Source organism: Leuciscus leuciscus, assembly GCF_965113295.1.
Source record: "Leuciscus leuciscus genome assembly, chromosome: 18".
Lineage (NCBI taxonomy): Eukaryota > Metazoa > Chordata > Actinopteri > Cypriniformes > Leuciscidae > Leuciscus > Leuciscus leuciscus.
This window is the reverse complement of record NC_138742.1, coordinates 16788846-16813121: the sequence shown is the minus strand read 5'-3', so window position 1 is coordinate 16813121 and position 24276 is coordinate 16788846. Positions and strand designations below refer to the sequence as shown.

Here is a 24276-nt window from a genome sequence, read left to right as displayed (position 1 = left end):
TCCCCCTTGTGTGACTTTGAACTGGAATAAATTTAGACAGGGTTACGGCTGATTTGTTTGTGAAGGGAGCAGGGGAAAAATGGTATTATACACACATATACATGCATAAAAGTAGATCGATATGTATATATTTACATGGATTAAAAATGCATGTGTTCCATATGATCCTAAATCAGCTGGTCTGATCACTTCTCTTAGATAAACTGTTTTGTTCCTCCTTGTGGTCATAAAATGACACTGCATTTGACCCTCATAAAGATAATCATCACCTAGTTTGAAGATCAAACTAAAATCACTTTAGCTGGTCGATTCATGGAAAGTTTGAACAAAAACCAAGAACAGGCGTCTAATGAATCATCAGCCGGTTATTTGTGGAAATGGCCTAATCTCAAAAACACATCCTACAGACAAATGACAAAGATTTGTGGACCTGCCGACTCCTTGAGGTGACAATAGGCATTTTCGACGTTTTAAAGTGTGCTGTCTATGTTTTTAACACTTTTGTCACTGTGCTACATCCTAACAGGTTTCTTTACAGGTTTTAAACATGACATACTACTAAAGTAGGTCTTCGGGTTTTCAGAATTCACTGTGATTTTTCCAAGACATGTTCCTGGAACAACATTACTTTCTGAAAATGTTGTGCCCTATCCCTATCCTACCCTATACCATAACTTATCCCTAAAATCAGAGGGAAATGATAGGTGAATGACACTGATTTAGAAACACCTAACACTTGTAAGCTTAAACTTGACATAAACTCTTAACTCCCTCAAATCTGATGGGTGATTGGAATGTTGTTCCATGATCAACAAAGATGTTGATCCAGGAACATGTTGTACTTGGTGAAATCACGTTCACTGTAGAGTTTATACGGTCACTGACTTTCTGCTCTTTGGTGTATGTGCACAAACGGTCCAGTTTGAGTTTAAGACCTGAAATAATAAGAGCTGATCATATCTGGGTAAGCTGATTAAAAAGAGGGGGATCCGTTCATTGTTATTTCTTTTAGATTGGTATTTTATCTTGAGACCCAAGAGGAATGCATGTTATGGCTGTTAATATAAACAGTCAGAAGCTAATCTTCAACTCTCAGCTCAGTGACAACCATGTGTGTGTGTACAGTTTTGACTTATTAGATCCAAACTTAAAATATTAGGCTACATACTTTTTTTTACATTCAATAAATGTTATAAATAATATAAACAAATAAATATAAATAATCATCGTAAAAAAAAAAAAAAAAAAAAAAAACATCAAACATGTCCCCAATATAAGAAACACTCATAAATCAGCCAAATCATGTTTTTGCTTCAAATGGCATATCAACAGGTTTATTTTGTAGCCTATAAAAACCATTTCATTTCATCAATGAGAGGTCCTCACTGTTGCTTCAAAAGTCTCTGTGTGTTGGATCTGGCCAGTGGCTCTTGTAATTATTATACTCTGGCTCAAAACTCACATCTTGGCGGCCACGCGTGTGCGCCTCTTCACCTCCAGAGAGGCTGTACGGCCAAAGCACGACCCGGCCTGCCAGCGGGGATTTACGGATTGGCGCTCTGCCCGGCCGCAGGCAGTCTAGTTCGCTCGGTTCTCACGACCTCAGCACCACAACGGCATCTCTGAACTATTAACTCAGACACGCAGGCAGAGAGAGAAGCCACGGAGCCCACACACTGCCAACTAGTGTTTCAGCAATGCACATGTGCGAAAACAAGCTTTTCTATGCGATTTAGATTAGCCCCGAGGGTTTTGAGCAGAGGACGAATCTTTCAATGACTTTCAGGGGGGTCTACTTTTTTTCTGTGAGCATTTCTTTCATTAATTTTGTGTTTAGATTTAAACACGCCGTAAAGATTTTTGTGCTGTAGCCCTATTTGTGATGTGTAAATCTAAAATAATGTGATAAATAATGCTATTCAAATTGTTTCAAACGAAATGTGCTCATAGGCTACAACTGTTGCTGTGGTAACCTTCTAGGCGAAAGGACTTCAGTTCATAGTTATTTAACGAACTTTTGTGGTTAACATTGTATTAAAACTCTTGTAGGATAGGGAACAACGGGGCTAAAGGAGCACATGCAGGGATAAAGGGCACATTTTACTTTATTCTCTTTTAAACCAGTAGATGGCACACAAATTCAGCTCAGCACTTTTCTTAACCGCTTTTAATGATGCACGTGGAAATTTAGCTGATCCTTGACTTGATCGCAGACAGGAATGCGAAGTTGATTCTGTGCTAATTTGATCTAAATATATATATATATATATATATATATATATATATATATATATATATATATATATATATATATATATATATTTTTTTTTTTTTTTATGCTGTAGATTTATGTAGCAAATGAGAATCGATAACATTATTGATTTTGAGACAAAGACAAAGTTTTTGTTGATGATCTTCAGTTTTCTTCAGTTATGGGATCTCTCATTCAGTGCTTTCAGAATCTTTACTTAAAAAAAAAAATGTCTGGCTATTTTTAAAATGAACATATTTTAATGACAGTAGGCCTAGCCTATATTTATTGAACAAAATGAATTAGGCCTAATTTATTTGTCAAAATAGACCGAAAATAGTACAAACTTTGCTTAAGAGATTGTTTTGAATAAGTATTAACTTAGACATTATTATTGTACATGCATTGTTAAAAAAGAACAAGAATACTTCCAATACCACAAACTTTGTTTTGTTTTTTGAAGTTTTCAGAAGCCCCAAACTCACATAATTTGTGGTTCTGAAATTAGCCTACGTTTTGCACTTCAGGGAGAAAATGATGACTACTCGATAACTCAGAGTGAATTAAGTAGCCTATACATCAAATACAATAAAGAAGTGACATAATAGTCTATTACAACAACCTAAAATTAGGCTAGGCCTACTTTATAGTGACGTGTTAATATATAACTTAAAAAAAACCCGACCATCTCAGCACTGGGTTTAACACGACTGAGTTGTTAAGTGGCAAACCCTGTGGCCGTCGGTCACCAGGGTGTGTAACCTAATCCGAAAGCGAAGAGGGCCCGCTGACTGCAAGTGAAGTGGCAGACACACGGCAAACGCCATGCCGACAGCCCGCGCAACACGTCTCCCAGTTCCGGAGCTCACGCGCAAAGGGAAGATAAGTTTACACCCTCACAGCCAGGGATAACATAAACGACTGAGAGAGGCCTGCATGTCAAGCTGTAATAATGTTTTTTAATAACATTTGAATCCTATAATATTTTAATTAAGAAAGAGATTTGGTGTTGAGGCGGTAACTCGTCATCAGTTTAGCCAGAAAAGGGGCGCGAAAGCACCCAACGCGCTATTCAGGTGCTATAACTAAAGCAACTGGTACACAAAAGGAGGAGAGGATTCTTCCATATTCTCTTTTCACTGAGACAATCTGTTAGTGACATTAACCCAAAGCGTATTTCCCAGACCAATGAATGGGGGTTTAGGACTTCTTAAAGATCCCGCTGCATACAGGATGAGACCCTTTTGAGATGTTTAATTACCTTTTTGCAAAAGAAAAGAAAGAAACCCTCTCATTGCCTTTGTCATTTCAACCTGTGACACTTAGGGTGATCTCTTCCCGCCAGAAGTAGAAACTAAGAGCAATATTGGTTATCCAGGAATCTTAATTGAGCATTAAAGTGTAAAGGCATTTCTGCCATTAAAAAAGTGTCGTTTTAAATGTTTACATTTGTTTAATAAAACTTGCGTAAAAACCGTCAATCTCCATGTGTAGCCTAAAAAATATAAAAATAATTGTCAAAATAATTTTAAAGATAGAATCAAGTAATAGCAAAAATAAATAAATAAATCCTTTAACTTATTCCAGTATTGATATTAGATTTACATAAAATACAGATCTAGATATAAAAAGGCTTCACCACGATACATTTTCGTAATTTTGATTTATTCAGCATCAAACATAAACACTCATCATGAAAGAAACAAGAAAGCTTTGGCATGATATAATCTTTTACAAACTTTGTACAAAACTAAATTCTTTCATTTAAAAAAAGTACTTTATAAACATTAAGTGTTATTCTGCTGAATTAACAACAGAATATTCATTAACAAAATCCAAATATTGGAATCAGCTAACAAACATGCGCCTTGTTTAACAGAAGGTCAACTAAGTCCCTTATAACGGAACTAAACGTATTTTCTTCATCATGAAAAACTGTCTTAGAAGTTCGCAAGTCTACCAAGGTCTCCACACCGGTTCATTGCTTTCTGCTCCGGCACTAACACCAACGGGACTGACGGCCTGTGAAACGCCGGCGAAGGAGGTCATTCCATGCACGGGAGAGGCCGCCGTGGGAGAGGAGCTGGCCTGGACGGGACTGGCGTTGACAGCCACTGGAACACCTGCGTTTGCGTACAAGGGAATGACTGGTGTTGTAGCAGACGCGAAAGCTGGGTTGGGGATAAGAAAAGCAAACTGTCCGTCGGTGGCTGGCACCAGCTGGAATCCTCCAAAGACTTTGGGTGAGACCGCTTCTGAAGGACTGAGTTTGGAGCCCATTGAGGCGCCGTTGATGGGCAAAGTTGAAGGAAGCTGCACGTGAAGAGGTTGAGCCAAATGAGCCTGCTGAGATGGGGCAGGTTGACCGTAGTTCATGGCCATCATCTGTCCCAAACAACCAGACAGGTGGTTGAGAAGTCGCGACCTAACCTCCGTATTCACCCCCTCGCAGGTAGAGAGGAACCGAGTCACCTCGTTCATGCACTCGTTGAATCCTGCGCGGTATTTTCCTAGGACGTTTGTGTCAGCTGACAGGGCCGCTAGAAAGCAAAAGTAAAGTTTATTAGGAGTGGGTATTTAGAAAACACAGCTACGTTTTAAAATGAGGCTAAATGTTTAAAATCCCAAATTTGAATGAATTGGGCTTGTAACTTACCGGTCATCTGAACACGCTGCAAATTGCGCAGGTGCTTGACTGTCATCTCAAGGATATCAGCTTTCTCCAATTTAGAGTGTCTGGAGCTCTGTGAAGGGAAGAACCGATTAGAAATTGGGCTTGAAAATTAAGATTGTTGGGTTATTGACACGTGAAAGGAGCAAACAGATCCGTGGCCAAAACTTACATCTTTTTTAAGAGCATCGAGTATCAGGGTCTTCAGCTGCCCAAGGCTCTCGTTAATTCGCGCTCTGCGGCGTTTCTCCATGATTGGCTTTGAAGACTGAGGATGAAATGCAAAGCTCATTAATTTATATTATAAAGACTCTAACATATATATTTCAGATTGACTGAAATGGCAACTGACATTCTTCTAAAACAATATACACTCGCAAAAAGTGCCACGCACTAACGTTAAATGATATTTACCTTTCTGTGCTCGCTGGCATTCTTTGGTTTGTCCGGAGTGTGAGATCCACTGGCAGGGGCACCAGCAATAGGTGATGCGGTCTGCTTCTCCATATTATCGGCTGGCATTATCAAAACCAAGGTTGGGTCCGGTATAAGCCAAAAAAGTGTTTATATTCCGTGTGTTTGTTTTTTTAAACACAGAGACGGGCTCTTAGGATTAGATGCGGAGCGTAGCCAAGATCTCGGGATAGTCACGAGAGAGAGTGTGAGTCCCTCTTATCAGCTATATGACTTATAGTCGGCAGGCTGTCATATGAGGACACGAGCGTGAGTGGCGTAGCGCTTCAGAGGGCAAGTCGAATCTCCCACTGCCACACGCCAGCGGTATTTATAGATAGATCGCATGCTCCCAGTTCGTGTGAAACCCTCTCTGCATTCTTTCCCACACTCGCTTCAGCCAATAGGCGCACGGACTCACCCATTGGGCGCGGGCAGACTGCTGATTGGACAACACCCCCGCGGGCTGTCAGTCACGCGCTGCTCAATCAGCCCTGGAGGGACAAACAACAAAGAGGCGAGTGCAGTCGGCCTGGCTGTGAAGTGATAAGGGGAATTGGGGGAATACTCTTACTGTTTGCCACCAACGTTTCTTCATAGCTGAATCACGTATTTCTGCATTCACACACAGCGTGAACAACATTCCTGTACACTTGATGTCAGTGTGGTTAAACGGATAAATAGTGTAACTGTATCAACATAAAAACTTCATTCTATTTTTTATATTGGTAAAAATAATGTATTTCACTAGAATGTCACCTACTCGAATTAATACTGTAACCAATACATTACCACCAACAAAATTACAACCATATTGTCTTGCAGATTCTCATTATGATTGTATTTAATTGCATCGGATTTCATGGGAAAGTTGCTTTGGACAGTATTTATTATTTATTTAATAATAAAAAATAAAAAAGTCAACTTTGCTGACATGCATTCTATATTCATAATTCATCTTCTAGCTATATAACTAATAATATATTAATAGCATTAGCTATATCTTACATATATATTCTTATAGCATATATATAATGCACAGTGATTAGACAAAATATTTAACTGAATTTCTACCACAGTGTAACATTGTGCATATGGCAAATACAAATTAATAGTGTCAGTATAATATATTTATTTGTTTAACTGCACGTTGCAGAATGTGCGTATTATAGCAGAAATGCGAGGATTCGGTCGTTGTAGAAAGAAAAAACTTTGAGGATCTAGTTGCGCTTCAAAGAAGAAAACAGCTGTACAGGCACGCGAGGCGGTTCGAAGCAGCACGCAGGAAACCAATAGGAAGCTGGCGGCTTTATGCAAATAGAGCGGAGTTTCGTCTTATTGGCTGGGTGAACATCTTACGCGTCAATCATTCCAGCAGTGCAGAAGGCCGAGAGCGCGCGGGGGAGGTGTTGCTACATCTGTCCGCGTGCCAGCCAGTCTGCGCGCCCGCTCACTGCACCGCTGCGTCCCCTGAGCACGTGCCGTTGCTAAACTCGCAGGATGCGGGGTTTAGAGAGCAAGTTTCGCGGCTGCTTTTATTGCTGCTGAATTATGAACTCATGTTTTATTTCTTGGCCGGGTTGACTTTAAACTTGTAGGAGCTAATTCATGTTTGTTGGTGCGTTGGAAGACGATTAAGAAAATGTAATAAATGAATATTTTTTTTACACTTGCATACAGCCTAATATAAACAAATGTATGCCTACTACAAGTAATGCAATGAATGAAATACATGGAACTCCAAATACACGTTCCCTCAACGAGTCTGTGTTTTGCATCTCCGAGAAAATAACTTTTTTTGCGGGTTCTCCGCTAGGCTACTTTTATTTTCTGACATTTAAAGGAGGGTAAAGGGAAATTAAAATGTATTAGCCCATAATCTGTAGGCTATTAAATACATACAATTTTAAAATCTAAATGAATTAGTTGAAGTAGCTGTTTAAATCATTTTAGCAGGAACAATGAAGTTCTGGCGCTGTTTTTGCCTTGGAGAGACTGAGTGGGAGAATTAATTTATAGGTGTCGCGCGCCATCTATCGAAAGTTTACCTCGAAGATTAAACAGTCAAGCGGTACCATATCTGACCACTAGGCGGAGCACAGCAGTAACACACTACACTACACAAGGCCTATGATTACAGCAAATCATTTGCAAAGGAGTAACGTAAAACAGCGATTTTGAAATCAGTTTGGAGAGTCAATATACTGAGAGAGAGAAAACAACTTTCTATAGAATAAATACAACAGTGTCAGGGCTTTGCATAACCACACTTTATTTATGAGAAAGAAAATTGCAATGTTACAGTGAGTTTTAAGACAGAATGATAATGATAATAATAATCAGGTCACCACTGATATATTTTAAAATAACGTGAAATAGGAATGCTTTAAAAAATATATAAAAAATGTTTTACATGTAACCACTGCTACAAAAACTTAAACTAGTTAAAGTCTATCTTGTACTTATTATGTTTATAACAAGGTAGAGAAAACCTATAGCAATGGGAATTTATTAAGTCTTGTGTTTAGCTGCTTGTTGACCATTGTTGAGAGACTCTTGTGATTTGTTGCTGAGACTAGCTGGGGCATGCTGGAAGCCTGTTTGCCCAGGATCCTGAGGTCTCAGGGGCCAGCTGTGCGCTCACCCCTTCACATTTGCCCTATTTGCTCTGGGATTGAAGTATATTATGTAGCCTTTAATCCTGCTTTCTTTATGTGCTATACCTCCATAATACCTCCTCTACACAACTTGGGATCATTATTTAGAATGCCAAGACACTGTCTTTTTTTAAAATCTTTTTATCTAATTGTATCTTTCTCCAAATATTTCTCACATATATATAATATAAACAAATGTATGTACTGTAGGCTATGTGGGATTGAAGTATATTATGTAGCCATTAATCCTACTTTCTATATGTGCTATAGTGCTTGAGATAATTATTTAGATGGCCAAGACAATGTCATCTTTTTATCTAATTTTTATCTATCTCCAAATATTGATCATATATATATATATAATCAAGGTTAATTGGGACACTTTTTTTTTCTAGTCATCGCAGTGGTTCTTGGAATCATTCTAACTTCAGTGTACATGATCAACTTTTAGTCAGCAAAGGAAAAGGAGATGAAAAAGATCAAGGCATTGTGTGTTTTGTAATTAGACTTAACACTGACCAGCACACTGTTGTCCGAGATCAGAGCGTACACAGTTCATTTGTTGTTGGGTAATGAGTCTCGGTCCCTATCCAAATCTGTTCACTGAACGCCGAAAACACAGTCAATTATGTCTGCATTAGCTGCTGTTGTCGGGACAATCCCTTTACACGCTCTTCGATCACATTGCCCATTGGCTTGATTCTGCTCTTGAGTTTTGCAATGATTTCTGAAAATACAGAATGGAAGATTTGATAGACTTTTGATGCAAAAGATAACCCTGAATATTGTCATGCTTATTATGATGAAAACAGTGTGAGGAGATTGTAAAGTTAAATGTGGTTAGCATTTGAAGCATGAAAACAATTCAGCATTTGACTTGAGTATTTTGTAGTATAATTTAGTATTTTAACTTCTTTAAAACCTTTATTATAAGCTAAGAAATCAGTCACACTGACCTCAATTTATGTTTTTCCCTTTCCTTCATTAAAATAAAGATGTTGAGAACAACTGGATGACCACAGAGACTTTCTGTTTTTGGTCTCTTTTTTGATTATTGGCTTCAACTGACTATACATAAATCAAGAAAAAGAGATTTAAAAATCTTACAGAAATACAGAAGCGTATTACAATATCAGGCTTACAATAAATGCTATTGAAGACAGATAATGAAACTATCCAAGTACAGACAATAAATCAAATTCCTCTCACGGCTTCTTGCTTCCTGTTGTCCTTCTGGAGGAACTTTGTATCGGTTGGTAGCATTTAAAAGTATGTGACGTAATTACAAAATATCAACAAAACATTCAGGCAACAATCTCACATATAGGCATATAGCAACACCATACAGGCCTTGTGCTAGACAATGACAGACCCTGTTTTCATGCAGAAACTGCTTTGAGTACTCAACTTTACAGACACAGAACACGATTCTGTGCATGAATTATTTGCTGATAGGTTTCAGAACTTATCATGAGGTACTTTAGTTGATCATATCCTGAATAAGAGAAAATCTTGGCAAAAGATCTAAAGAGTTAGTCTTGGCAGGGGAAGATATCTTAAACACACTGTTGCTACGGATTTCTGTAAACCAAACATTGTTGTATTAAAATGCTCTAATACATCTATGTGTCGGATAATGTTGTGTTTACTTGTCCAAGTCTTTCATCTTTATTACTAGCCCTGTGGGGAGTTGTGAGGTGGAATCCCACATTGATTAATTAAAATATGCATGGAGATATTTCTTCCGGAGTATTTGAGGGCTGCTGCATTTAGTCCTCAGGGCTTCAAAGTTCAATTTTAGCAATGGAGTGATATAAAATGTTGATTTTTTTTTAGACTTTTCACTTCAATTCAGTTTCATTGTTCTTAAACCTGCAAAAACCTTGGATCAATTCTGTTTGCTTCACCATTCAAAAGGGTTGTTGTCATTTTACCATCTGCGGACCAGCATGTTCATTACAATGTGTGGTATTCACTGAGACTCTTTGGTGCTCTTAGAGCAAGCGAGAGCATCCCCCATCTGACCAATTCATGGCTTTCTTCTCTTTTTTAAGAGGCCGTTGATGAGGTTAGCCTAATCAGATTAAGTCAACTCACATTGGTCGGTATAGTTTGTTTTCCCTCAGAGAGCCTGCTGATATCTTCAAATACTTTTTCTTTGAGCACTTTTCATCGTGGCTTCCCCCGCACAAATCTTTTGAGAGCGATTTCCAATAGACTCTTTTATAAACCTCAGTTCCATACTGATATGGGTTACTTGGAATGGGTCACTTCACTGCAATGCCGGGACCAAATGCGTAAAAGCAGTGCAATGACACTTTTGATCATTCTTACTGACGCCTGTGTAAAAGGGCGGATCGAGACAGATTGTGGGAACACAAAACGGCAAATTGAATTCTGAGAATTGCTGGAACCCCTAATTTAATTCCTAAATAAATGTTTGAAGGAGCTTACAGGAACTACAACACTAATGCAATCTTCTCTCATTTTAAAACAATGACACGGCATCAACGCCTTTATGGTTGCTTGTAGCTCAGTTCGGCTACAATCAAGAGGCTAATGTTCTATTTAACAGTGAGATGCTAATTGTAAGCTCATTTAGGGTGATTAGAATTGTAAAATTGTTAATAGCTGACAAAAGACTTACAAGTAATGCTTTAAAAGTTATCTTAGATAAACAGGTTGTTGGTGGATAATGGTTTTAGGTTTAATATTCCGCTCAAAAGTTTGAGTTTTTTAAGGAAATGAAAACTTTTATTTGGCAAGGATGCATAAAATGTATCAAAAGTAACATTAAAGACTTTAACATGGTTACAAATTTTTTTTCTGATAAATGCCATGCAATTCAAAAACACAAACAAAAACTATATATAAATATAAATATATATATATATATATATATATATATATAAATATATATATATATATATATATATATATATATATATATATATATATATATATATTTATATATATATATATATATATATATATATATATATATATATATATGGCGCTACTGCATTCCAACTGGCATTATTTTCTCAACATGAAGGCATAATTTTAGGACATTTGCGATGAGCTCTCTCTACCACTGTTATAAAATAATTTAGGAGCATGAAAGCCTATAGCCCTCTTGGATCTGCTCCTTCTGTTAAGAACTGATCTGAGATAAATACCGGTGTAACCCGTCACACCCAAAAAACATAATTATTCACTTTAACAGGACTGTCATTTTGGTGCCATTAAACAAGCTCAAGAAAAGTGTCTTTAGAGGAAGCTTATAATTATATCTCATTTTAAGATGATGATCGTCTGGATGCTACTCACACCCCTCACAGTCCTACTGTCTCCCACCACTGCGTCCATCCAAGCATACAGTAATGAAAGGTAGGCAGATATCCAATTAAGAACAGATCTTACACCTGTAAGTTCTCTGATGTCCTCATCAGCAGCTCAACATCATTTGACTCCCTGCACTAATTACAGGCTTTAGAGACAATGAGCACAATGAGTGAAGAAGAGCCCTTTTCATAAGGTTTTAAGAGGCCTCCCTTCAGATAAGGAGGAATGCTGCTTAAATGGGGACAAGCTCATAGATCTTGGGACCTGCTATTTAATGACATTATGAGGAATCAGCAGTGATTTGGGTCCCACACACCAAGCTTTGACAACACTGGTACACTTCTTTCACGTCACATCTTTAAACTGCAAATGTGTGCTGACAGAGACCTTCCCCACTGCTGAGGAACATGCCACCGCTGTACAGACCCACCCATCTCATCTGCAAACTCCTGGAAGACTTGGAGAGTTGCAATTAAAAGAATACATCAAAGAAGATGGGTTTACAGATGCAAGATCTAAATATTTCGAAGGCGGGTGTGCAGTGTTATGCATTGTGTTTCTGCTTAAAGGGATACTTCACCAAAAAATTTAAATTACCCCATGATCATCTTAGGTGAATATGACATTCTTCTTTCAGAGTAATATACTTGAAGTTATAATAAAAAATGTCCTGGCTCTTCCAAGCTTTATCATGGCAGTAAATGGCTGTATATTTTTAAGTCCATCAAAGTGCATCCATCCATGATAAAAGTGCTCCACATGGCTCATGGGGGTTAATCCTTCTGAAGTGAAGCGATGCGTTCGTGTAAGAAAAATATCCATATTTAAAACTTTATCGACTAAAATAACTAGCTTCCGGCAGACGGCCTACGCAAGCCGACTTTAAGTCAACGCATTTTGGCACGCGTCACCATAAGAGTAAAGCCTTGTTTATACTTTCGCCTGGCTCTGCAGCGCGAGTCTCCGCAGACTGTGCACGCACCTCCCCAAACGGACGAGGCGTTTTTACGATGCGCTCGCCGTTGTACTATTTTGTGAAACGACAGGGGGCGACTCAAGTTATTGTCCTCTTAATCATCAGGAATCAACGGTGAGAAGAAGAAAGGTCCACACATGACAATGTTTATTTTAGTACATCACCACCAATACCACACTACAAAAAGAATCATGTAAAATCCAGTAAACCCTGATATTTTTACTTGTGACATTAGAACAAAATTTGTGGATATAAAAACATGTACTGTATGTGGACATTTTATAAAACATTGACCTTTATTTTTTCTTAAAATGGCTTATGTCTGCTATAGGCTCATTTTGTAAATGTAAGCAACTAATTTAAGATGCACAAACTGGGTGCCGGTGCAGTGAGACGTACATGCTTGGCCAGATTCGGCTCGAAGTCGTGCATCTTTGGATGTGGAGCCGCGCGCGCTGTTAAAAAGCCGTGCACACCGGCAAGCGAAATGGTGTCTTGCGCACGACCGCCCACATCGCAATGACGTCATTTTTGCCGTGCGCACCTTTGCGCTCATGCGGACATGGCAAGTATAAACCTAGCTAACAATTGATGATGTATGACATAGGATGTAGGAGTATCGTAAGCTTTGATGCCTCTCGCGGTTCAAACAAACAGGGCTGGGCAACAAACTCAAGCTCTTCCGACATTTCTCTTTAAAAATTGTCGTTTTTCACTTCTAATTCATGACTGGTGTTTTGTTTTGCTTTATCCTCTGCGCTTACGCGTTCATCATTATGTTGTGCGTCAAGGTCAAGGGTTACTCTTTCGCCTTAAATCGATGCGTTCGGCCAACTAGTTATTTTAGTCGATAAAGTTTTAAATATGGATATTTTTCTAACACAAATGCATCGCCTCACTTCAGAATGCCTTCATTAAACCCCCAGAGCTGTGTGGATTACTTTTAGCATGGATGGATGCACTTTGATGGACAGCCATTCACTGCCATTATAAAGCTTGGAAGAGCCAGGACATTTTTTAATATAACTCTGATTGTTTTTGTCTGAAAGAAGAATGTCATACACCTAGGATGGCTTGAGGGTGAGTAAATCATGGGGTAATTTTCATTATTGGGTGAACTATCGCTTTGAATACTCATAGGGAGAAGATGAGACAGTTCACTGTTTTAAAGTGTATTGGCTGAAAACACACATAGAAAAAAGGATACTAAGTAGTAGACAATGTCTGCTAGAGTGAAAAAGGTGATTTAGGTAATATTATAGGTTTCTTAGCTTTGGTTCTGTGTAAATGAATTGTGATTGTGATCACAGGTCTAGCTAAAACATTTGAATTCCATTTAATTAAAAAACTTTTATTTTTTTTACTCTTATTTTATTTTAATTAAATAAAAAATATAAACAATACGTTTACTATAATCTAAAATCTCTACAAGCTGATTCTTAATCTCCCTTTAGAGAAATCGAGAACTGCAAGATAATAAAAAAAAAGAATATATATATATATATATATATATTTAATGTATTTGTGCAATTAGTCAAACAAATATATTGAATGTTGTGCATTCTGTTATAGAACTGGTAAATAAAGCAATCAAGCGCAAATGATTCATGTAAGCGAATAAGCAAGAATTTGTTGAAACCATTTTGCGTTTACACAAAACAAGCAAGACAAATCTTTGAAAAGCTTTGGTTAATGCGCTTGGAAGAGGTAAAAGCTGAAAATGAACCAGAAAAAATAGCATTTGTCACTGGGCAACATTCTGAATGCTATCATCAATCCTGTGATTTAACCGAAATTTTGCATTGTGAACATAACAAACGGAGTTATTTAAATTAATTTGGTTTTCTCTTGTGTGCTAAAGCGCACGCATTTCTCTGAAGGAATTGGTGCAAACTTTGGACACGAACAATGCGTAGAATGCACAAAACCAATATTGTTCAAAAGGAACGTTTCCAGGTTTTGGTCATTGATAACCATGCTAAAAGTGCCATTGATCTTTTTGTTCCATTTGGTTGGTTGGAGAAAATGGTCTGCATTCTGCTTCTTGAGTCCATAAAATGACTCTCTTTGTCAGGAAGCAAAATCAATGCAAATTAATCTTTTATCTATTTCCCTGTGAATAATTAAACGTCTTTCTACTTTTGTCTGTGCCTACTTGCCAAAACAAAATCAAAAAGGTAGAGAATGTGTGCATTTATTGGCTGGCTGGAGGAGTGAGTTGACCCTTCTCTCCAGTCACAAAGAAGCCTTTATGGAGGCAGCACATTGTATGGAGTGAGTTTATTCCCTTTTGACTGACCAGCACTGCGGGACACCCACCACGTGTTATCGGTGCCTCAGCCAAACCAGGACTATTTACCACGATGAAAGGCCAACTAAACACACCACGAAATCCATGGCCATGACCCATTCTCCTCTGGTGCTCTCTGGGACACGATGACAGACAAGATAGCAGGAGATACTGAAGTTGGGAAGCCATTATTAAGGGAATAAACATTTATATCCTCCATTGACAGTACCTGAAGTTGGTAGTGGGGTCTTTCCTAGAGCCTTTTATCTTATTTTGGGCCAAACAGTGCTGGAGGAGATGGGCTGTTTCTCTCAAAACACCATGAACTCATAGAATAAAATAAACTCCTGTAAGATCAGAGCAACAAAGGCCCGGCTGGATAGAAGAGACAAACACTTCCATTAGTCGTCTCTCTCTCTCTCTCTCTCTCTCTCTCTCTCTCTCTCTCTCTCTCTCTCTCTCTCTCTCTCTCTCTCTCTCTCTCTCTCTCTCTCTCTCTCTCTCCTTTTGAGGGGCTTCAGCACAGAGATCACTGCTGTAATGTTTACACTCGGAATAGTGCAGGATTGTAAAGCCTGAGGGGTGGGGGTGACAACATGAAGACAATTCAACACTGTTTTATAAACACAGACAATTACCATTGGAGAATTGATAGACGGAACATGTGCAAAATAAGCCTTTTTGCTGACAAATAGTCATCCTCAATATACGGCCTTAAGCCCGAAGTATATACTTAGGTTTACAATGTTCATGATGCGATTTTTGTCATCAGCACAGTGCATGCCTGATTTTTCAAACAATGTACAGTATGTGTAGCTTGCACATGCAGTTAGATTTTTTTTTGTTGCACTAATTATTTTGCTATCTTTGTTTGCAACACTGGCCCGGGCCGTTGTTTCACAGTTGGATAAGAAATGAGGAGACAGGACAAAAAACACACACAAAAAAACGACTGAAGACGGCAACAACAATAGACGTCTACATTGATGAGTGCTTGTTTGAGGCGGTTAAGAGATACACACAGAACTAATTCAAACGAGGACAAAAAGATTTGTATTCCTCAATGTTTGGAGAAAAATACAACTGGACAAGGATGAATCTTTAGTGCATATCTGTTGAGCGCCTTTGTTCATACACACTGTCTAATGGAGAATAATTTTAAAGGCTTTGCTGTTTTACTGTGTAAAAAAAAACTAGTATACTTTGGACTTTATAGTCCACATCCCAAATCTAAATGAACTCTGTCATCTACGCTGGCTCACCCCCATCTCAAGCCCCCTGCAATAGCTGACCCTGCACCCCTCGGCCTCTGGGCCCTCCTGCCCAGGGAGGCTGCAGTCGAGCTGGGGCCTTGGCTCATTAGTGTGCCCACCTGGAGGCCAGTGGGCAGCCTACGGGGACCAAGCCCTTGATCTGTGGGCTATAAGCAACATTGTGACAAGGTCCGTTTGGAGCCCGCAGACCAGCCAAGACAGCACAACAGAATGGCATCCCTCTGCAGCGCAGCCCCAGCCAATTACTTTAATGATCCCTGTGATGCTTTTTCCTCTCTAATTCTTCCCTGTTCTGAGGTGAACTCATTAACAGTTTCAACTTTTGTATTTGTTTCCAGTTGAAGTGTCCCACATCATGTCAAACTCCATAACCTTCCAGAGGACTTTCTTGGTTGTGATGGTTCTACTGTTATCAGGGTCTTTGGAATTTTATACTGAGGGAATTTCCAGAAAGGTCAGATTCTGCTGATTTGGATCAGTCCTGTTATGCAGTATCTTTTGAGACCTGTAACTTTAAAGAACCAAAAATGCGTGCATTGTAAATTAAACTTAAACTTTATTAATTATAATCTATATACTGTATATCTATATATATATCTGTATACAGGGCTTGACATTAACACCCGCCAACCCGCCAAATGCGGGTGGATTTTGCTCGTGGCGGGTAACATATAGTCACTCCAACTAGCCACTTTGGCGGGTTGAATAATTGTAGTCTTTTCAAAAGGCATCTGAAATAAGTGTGACACACTACAACTCCCATGAGTATTAGGGCTGTCAACGAATATTCTAAATTCGAATATATATTCAAATAGTTTTAAAAACAGAATTTCGAAGGTGAAAATGAATATTCGAATGTGGAAAAATGCCCGCGGTAGCAGAGGCGCGGCTGTCTGCTTTGCGAGTGGGCGCGCTGCCTGAGGGGTCAGACAGGGACAGGTCATTTTATTTAATGTTAAACAGAAACATTACTAAAGTGTAGGCTACTGTACTGACTGAATAGATATTGCATGAATAAGGTAGGTTAGATGCAGCAGTTTCATGCACTACAGGCTTCCACTGGTTTGATTATTTACCGTTTCATGTCAAGGAAAAGTTCCATGTTTACCACAGCACAGCTCTCTCGGAGCGTTCAATGTCGGTTCTATATACTGTAAAACTTCAATTAATGTTAATAATATTTGTTTCAATCACTGAATGAAGCCTGCTATATAAGAGTCGCGACCTTAAATTGTTTGCACAAAACTCTTGATCAGCACTCAACATTTGCTTATTGTTGTTGTTCATTCAGAGAGCGTGACGCCTCATTCGCGCCGCAAGACCTCCAGACGCGCGTAAACGCGTCTTTACATTGACTTAACATTGAAATCACTCGCGCCAGACGCTCTATTCGCGTTTGGTGTGAACGCAGGATGAGGGTGAGAGAGAGAAAGAGTGCCTGGGAGTGAGCGAGCGAGCGAGAGTGAGGTCTGCGGTCTTGGCCATTAGTTGATTTACTTGTTTTTGTGTAGGTATAGGTAATACGTTGTCAAATATGTTTAAACTTAAATAAACTACCTATACAAGTAGTTATGTCTCTTTTTTGTATTAATTTGTCCTGTTATTGACGTAATGCGCGTAATTGACTAAATGCGCAACCAGATGTTCGAATAGCTCGAATATAGGCTATGCCTGCGTCCCAATGTGCATACTATCCATCCTAAATAGTATGTGACATTAGTAATTGTCAATACTATTTAGGGCAGATAGGGTGGAGTATGCACATTGGGACGCAGGGTTTTATGTGTTTTTTTTTTTTTTGAGTGAATATTCGAACGTCATTTTTGAGCAATTTTGACAGCCCTACTGAGTACTGCATGCACACAGTGTTGCCTTGCGCTTGCGCGCTAGTGACCGACAACACAGAAACGAAGAGACAGCTAGCTGCCCTGCTGGAGTTACGCCGTATGCCGGTGGAGCTATGTGGCGACATAATACATAATACATGGTTTTATTATTTTTTTAAAAGGAGCTTTACACACAACCTTATCAGAGCTAATGATAATTACCTGTATTGTTATATATTTATGTAGTCTTGATTTGGGTGTGTACAGTGGTTTTACATTTAAAAGGGTTGTAAATCTAGTTCAAGTCAATTGTAGCACGCCATAGTCAACTTTTATCAGGTAATTTCACAACAACAAAATGTGGCTAGTAAAAATGCTGTGTGGCTAGTAACTTTGGAAAACCACTAGCCACATTGGCTAGTGAGCAAAAAAGTTAATGTCAAGCCCTGTCTGTATATATCTATATATATATATATATATATACACACACACACACACACACACACACACATACATATATATATATAAATGTGTAACAGGATGGAAGATAAATAAAGAGTTAAAGTTACCATCAGATTAGCTTACGCGAAGATTTCAAATGAATGATGATTTCAATATTTTAAGAATTTTATACTGTAGATTTTTTTAATCTTATAAATCAACAAATGTTATTAAACGTTTTTTTATTTAAAAAATCTATAAATACTATAAAACATAAATTCATAAAATCCATTGCCAATACTGCTAATACTTATCGTTTGTGCTGTTGTTACGAAAATGATGTTACTGTACCTTATATATAATAGAATCATTTATCCAATATATTAAGACATATTATGGGGACAATAAAATACATGCCACACCAGGAATGACCCATATCTGCAGATCTACATATCCTATCCAAATTCTAGTTTATATCATAAAAATGTGGGATCAATCTGAAACATTGCAAAAAGTGCATAAGCAAACAGCAGCACACTAAAGTAACAGAGACAATTTGTTACTTCAAAGTTCCCATGCAACTTTACATGTTCTGTAATAAGTGCGGTTCACATATTTATCAACTTCTTACATAACTACTGTGATACTTTATACCAGCAGTGCATATTTATTTTGTCTACTGCACTTTAAATCAGCGCTCACTGTCTGGTTTACCCTAGTTAATGTCTCCAGAACAACAAAGCCAATTTAATGAACAGATGCTAACTGTAGCGCTGCACTCTCTCTTCTTTACTAACTGCATGATGACAGATTTGAATTGAAAGTAACAGCAGGGAGGAGACAATGGTGCATTTAGAAGATCTCATCAAGCTCTCCGGGCTGTTTGATGACTAAGCACAGCCTCAGGTGAAGCTCCCCATCGACACCTCTGGGCCGTGTGCTCTCTTAGCCTCTCCCACTGAGACAGGAGCACAGCGGCTAGCTAACACCGATTAGCAAGAAGTAATCCTTCAAAGCATAGCCTAGACCTGCACGGACAGAAGTGTAACTTTCTAAAGGTATTTAATCAATACGTAAAGAGAATAAAAGCAATTTTGATTTGCAATATAAATATTTAACATCCAGTGATCTCGGTTTTGAGCAAAAAAGCTATGCTAATCAAAATTATAATGAGAAGAAAGCCCTCTTATTAAGCTAAGCAATGGTTCAAAGGAATTTAGCCAAATTTACCTTCAGGCACCTGCCACGGCCCAGCAGGTGACAAAGTGCTCCATCAAAAATCCTACTGACATCGCTCATTTACATACACACACATGCTATGTCACAATCTGAGACAGAAGTGCTGGTATTTTTAGCTTTAAAAATGTTTTGGATCAATAGATCTTAAGGCTCAGTGGCTCTCTCTCTCTCAATGGGTCATCTCTAGTTCAGTGAATTCCTCCATTGTTTTAAAATGGCTGAAGAAGCCTTCAGGGTGATTGTACCTTCATGCTCCTTTTGCTAGATTACAGCTAATAATCTTTAAATAACGAGAATTTCCCATCTGCTTATGAGTTTGCTGCAGCCAAATGTTTTTATAATTTTTTATTACCATTCTTCTTCTTTTTTTACTGTACCCATGGCTACACAAAGTGCCTATTATTACTATTTATTTTTATATTTTTTGTGCCATTAGAAGATGCAAAAAGTGCCTTGTTTTTAGTAATTTATTTTGGGTTTATTTAGATTTAGATTATTTTTTGCAGTTCTTTTGGTAACACAAGGCACATTTAACAAGCAGTCTGACAGTGGTGTAGTTTTAATCTCATGTAGGGTGGCTGTCCAGGTCTCACTGATATTGTTGGTAAAAGTATCTAATGTCTGAATTGATATAGGCCTAACAGTGTGCGTTTGGACAGCAGTTCCAGAGCACAGCAGGTTTTCAGGCTTCAACCGGCTCCACTCCTAATTGCGCACAGTCAAAGGTCTGACTAAGCCTATATCATCCTGGGTAATCATTTCCTTTGGGACACAGGGCCAAGAGAATGCTTGTTTCTCATACATACTGAATTTAAAGGGTAAGCAACACAAAACAAATTGACCGGTCTATGATTCGGAAAACTTGGGGATTTTTCTTGTGGCCCATAAAAGAAGGATGACAACTCCAAATCTCCCAGCAGTTGGGTTCTGAAAACACAAATGCAGAAAAATACACTGAATAAAAAAGGTGCAAAGGTCTTCACTATCAGCGTGGGCATATTTAATTAAAAAGAAGAGAGTTACACTACTGTGGCGGGCTTAGGTCCTGTTGTCGAGTATATTAAAGTAAAGGGTAGGAGACCTGCCTACCTTCCTGGGAAAGAGTGCAAACCAATAATGTGCTGCTTACCTCCTGCTGCATGAGTGATTTGGGAGATTCCTGTGCTAGAGCGGCGCGTCAAGTCCCTAGAGTGCTTTGATGGCCTTTGGTTACTTTGTAACACAATGCACACATACACACTCTCATATATACCGTTGTGTCATTTCATTTGTTTCAGAGCTGAAGTGGTCATGATAGTAGGTAGTTCCAGAAGTGAAGGATATGACTTTGAGAGAGATTTTGGCACTTCTGACATGCTGTGAGGGCCAGCTGAAGATCTGATGAGATGTATCATAAACCTTTAGTGGTGCTTGGAGATGCCAGAGGGGATCTGATGGTTAGAGTTTGTAACATCCAAATATAATAAAAACATAACCCATGGAAAAAGTGTATCAAATTACTGTTTTGTCCTGTAACCTCAAAGATCAACAGTTAAGTATAGCAAGTGCATGTTAAAAGTTAAATAAAAGTTCATGCTCCTTCCATTTGATCACAAAATGCACAATTCTTCACATGACAGATACAAAAGTTAACGTATAATGTGGTCGAATATTTATAATGAATGTTTGCAAATATAGAACTCAGCTAAAATGCCTATACTGGATCTTTCTAAATCATTTTCAGCTCCATCCATTGAATTTTCTACACCATTAGCCAGAAAATCTCACAGTGCTGACCAAATAATCATCATTTTTTTACAGTTTTTCTCAGTCGCTTTGGTGCATTTCTCACATCACTATTTACATTTGCACAACAGTTAATGCAGTTCTCAAAACAATTAGTACAAACTTCAAAACCTAGTTGATAACCTGCAAAAGCGTGTCACTTGCTCAAAATGGATGGCTCATTCCTCAAAAGCAAGTATTCATGTCAATGAAAATGTCAGTGTCATCAAGATGAAAAGTCCTGACACCATTGTTTATGAACAAGATAGTCAAATGGCTTTGTCATGTTTTCATTATGACAGTTTACTCTGTAAATGTTTCCAATGCAAAAAAGTCAGATCTTGGTGACACTACCTGAAAATGCTCAAGACAGCACTATATACTATTTGCACAGCCATTTGAAAAATACAGTAAAGTTACACATTACTGTATTTAGTGAGGTAACTGAGTACAAGACACTGAATATGTATGTTTCAAATTTTTACTGCATATGCTCTTTGCAATTCTAATTTGTTCACAGCATTGTGCGAAAGAAAAAATACACCCTTATTTACAACAAACATAAACTCCCTTTGGGTAGAGCTGTGCACAACTATAAACAATATTGCAGTACATATTGGAACTGAACATACAACATAGTACTGTAATCATTCATGCACATCCAGACGTTCCTCTCTGTCTGGCCACATAATTTCATCTACATCCAATGTTGTTTTCGTCAACGATGACGATAACGAAATTATTTCGTTGACGCTCCTTTTTTTTATGACGATAACGCGACGATGACTAGCTAAAAATGGCTCTAAGGTGACTAAAACATGACGAGACGTTTTCGAGTTTTCGTTGACGAGACGAGACGGAACGAAAATAATTATAAGTCTGACGTTCACAATGCATGTCATTTCTGCCTAATTTGCGTGAAATCTGTCTGTTTTGAGCTAAAAAAAAAAGTATCAGCAATGCTGCCGCTTCCTATCCTTGTTTTGGGTACGCCTGCCGCCATGCCGCGCACCAGATTCCACACAACAACAACACACCTGCGGCTGCAGCTAGTCACTCCTGAGTCGCCACACATCTTCGATATGAGGCGCCGGACTGGACAAAAGCGAAACGAACTGCGCGAGAGAGACCGAGGGCCCTATCTTGCACCCAGCGCAAGTGACTTTGTACACCAACGCATGTATCATTCCTATTTTGCACCCGCGCAAAGCGGACTTTTCCCTCCACAGAAGCACGTCGGTTAACTAAGAAATACACTTGCGCTCCCGGGGGCGGATCAGCGCAAAGAGGAGGCGTGTTCCGGCGCAAACGTTCCTTCTTGCTATTTTGCAGGTTTAGAAAACAATTGCGCCACTAACCAGGAAAAAATAGTTTAAAGTCAGTGGCGCGTTGCGCATGTTATTCATAGGCTATTTTAAGGGCGCATGCTTGGCCATAATCAATGTAGCGTGTGCACAACGCGCACTTTGATTCTCTCATCTACACAGAAGCAGCAGTTTTCATTTTTGCAAATCATACATTATTACGATAGATAGATAGATAGATAGATAGATAGATAGATAGATAGATAGATAGATAGATAGATAGATAGATAGATAGATAGATAGATAGATAGATAGATAGATAGATAGATAGATAAACAATTTATTATAAAAGCATACATCTAGCTTACACATTTACCCAAATTAACCGAAGTTAATTTGGGTGGGTTTCTCCATTTCAATGTAACTTCTCTCTTTTACGGCCGTGACGAGAGCGTTGCTCTCCTTGGCTGTGAACCGCTGCTGGCGCGCGCCTGGCAAATCCGCCGTTACAATAGCAATCCGCTATGGAAAAAGCGCATCTGCTCTTAAAGGGAATGTGAGATGACGCTCTGATTGGTTTATTTCACGTTACGCCCAAACCACACCTATGAATAATGAAGCTACTTCAGACCAACCCATTTTAGATTTGCGCCTGGCGCAAGAGTCATTTATCCCGCCGGGAAAATAGCAACAGCGCCGAGACCCGCCCACAAAGTTACTTGCGCTTTGCGCTTTGACACTTGCGTTTCAGATCGTTAAAATAGGGCCCCGAGTGTGTCTGCGCGCGAGAGAGACCGAGTGTACGCGAGAGAGACCGAGTGTGTCTGCGCGCGAGAGAGACCGAGTGTGTCTGCGCGCGAGAGAGACCGAGTGTGTCCTCCTAGCATTAGTTTAGTGGGCTAATTGGTACAAAGTAATATATAATTATTATATAACTTAGATTATAACATAAATGATTATTTAACTAATTATATAATAAAGCCACAATTGCCCAAGTAAGAATGTTTTTATTCCTGGCTTTTTTTGAGTAAAACAGTGATTCCACTGTTACCACTTTATCTGTGTGTAATGTTGTAGTAGCTCAAAGTTTTTTGCTGTTTAAACTGTAAACCATTCCTTTATTACTGTGATTACTAGTGAAAATAGCCAATGTGCTGAAATTTTAGAAGAGCATCAATTCATGGAAAAAATATAACTTGAAATATGGGGATAAAAGGTTTCTGACAATGAAGTAGCCTACAGCTTGGCACCACTGCATCTCCATCAATGAAAAAGTCTAGTTTATTATGCAAAGGTTTTAAGGTTAACTGTTGTTTTATGAATTGCAACACTTGCTACAACCTGTCAAACCTAAGCCCATTTCCAATACTTTTTAACCTAAATTAATTTGTTAAAGACTACTTTTTTTTTTTTTTACTAAAATTGACTAAAACTTGACTAAAACCTTTTTGCGTTTTCGTCGACTAAAACTTGACTAAAACTATGAAGTTTATAAGTGACTAAAATGTGACTAAAACTAAAAAGCCATTTCGTCCAAAAGACTAAGACTAAAACTAAAAGGGCTGCCAAAAACAACACTTGACATCACAGCGAATATCATCTCTTGCCATGCAGCGAGGAAAGTATCTCCTCGAGTGGCGATTAAAAATATATATATTTTAAATGTGTAAAATTTGCTAGTTCAACATTTTTGTATGTAATGACTCAAGCAATGAAATGAGGACTATTAGTTTTATATGGAATGACTATTCAGCATTCACAAGTATAGTTAATTTTGACTGACAT

At 38.5% G+C, this 24276-nt stretch overlaps 1 protein-coding gene across 1 annotated transcript; it reads right to left on the bottom strand.

The window, feature by feature from the left end:
• Positions 1–3897: 3897 nt before the first annotated feature.
• Positions 3898–5691, bottom strand: her9 (hairy-related 9). Its single transcript, XM_082146323.1, has 4 exons — positions 5337–5691; positions 5095–5190; positions 4908–4995; positions 3898–4791 (listed from the first exon to the last, which is right to left on the bottom strand). The coding sequence occupies exons 1-4, from the start codon at positions 5442–5444 to the stop codon at positions 4208–4210; spliced, it is 876 nt and encodes a 291-aa protein (XP_082002449.1). The 5' UTR covers positions 5445–5691; the 3' UTR covers positions 3898–4207.
• Positions 5692–24276: the final 18585 nt, after the last annotated feature.

Excerpts from the sequence above, each read along its gene's own strand:
- her9 (XM_082146323.1), bottom strand. The coding sequence starts at position 5,444 with ATGCCAGCCGATAATATGGAGAAGCAGACCGCATCACCTATTGCTGGT. Across the intron at positions 4,996-5,094 it reads TCGATGCTCTTAAAAAAGAT|AGCTCCAGACACTCTAAATT; the intron begins GTAAGTTTTGGC and ends TTCCCTTCACAG. Across the intron at positions 4,792-4,907 it reads GCAGCGTGTTCAGATGACCG|CGGCCCTGTCAGCTGACACA; the intron begins GTAAGTTACAAG and ends TTTGCTTTCTAG.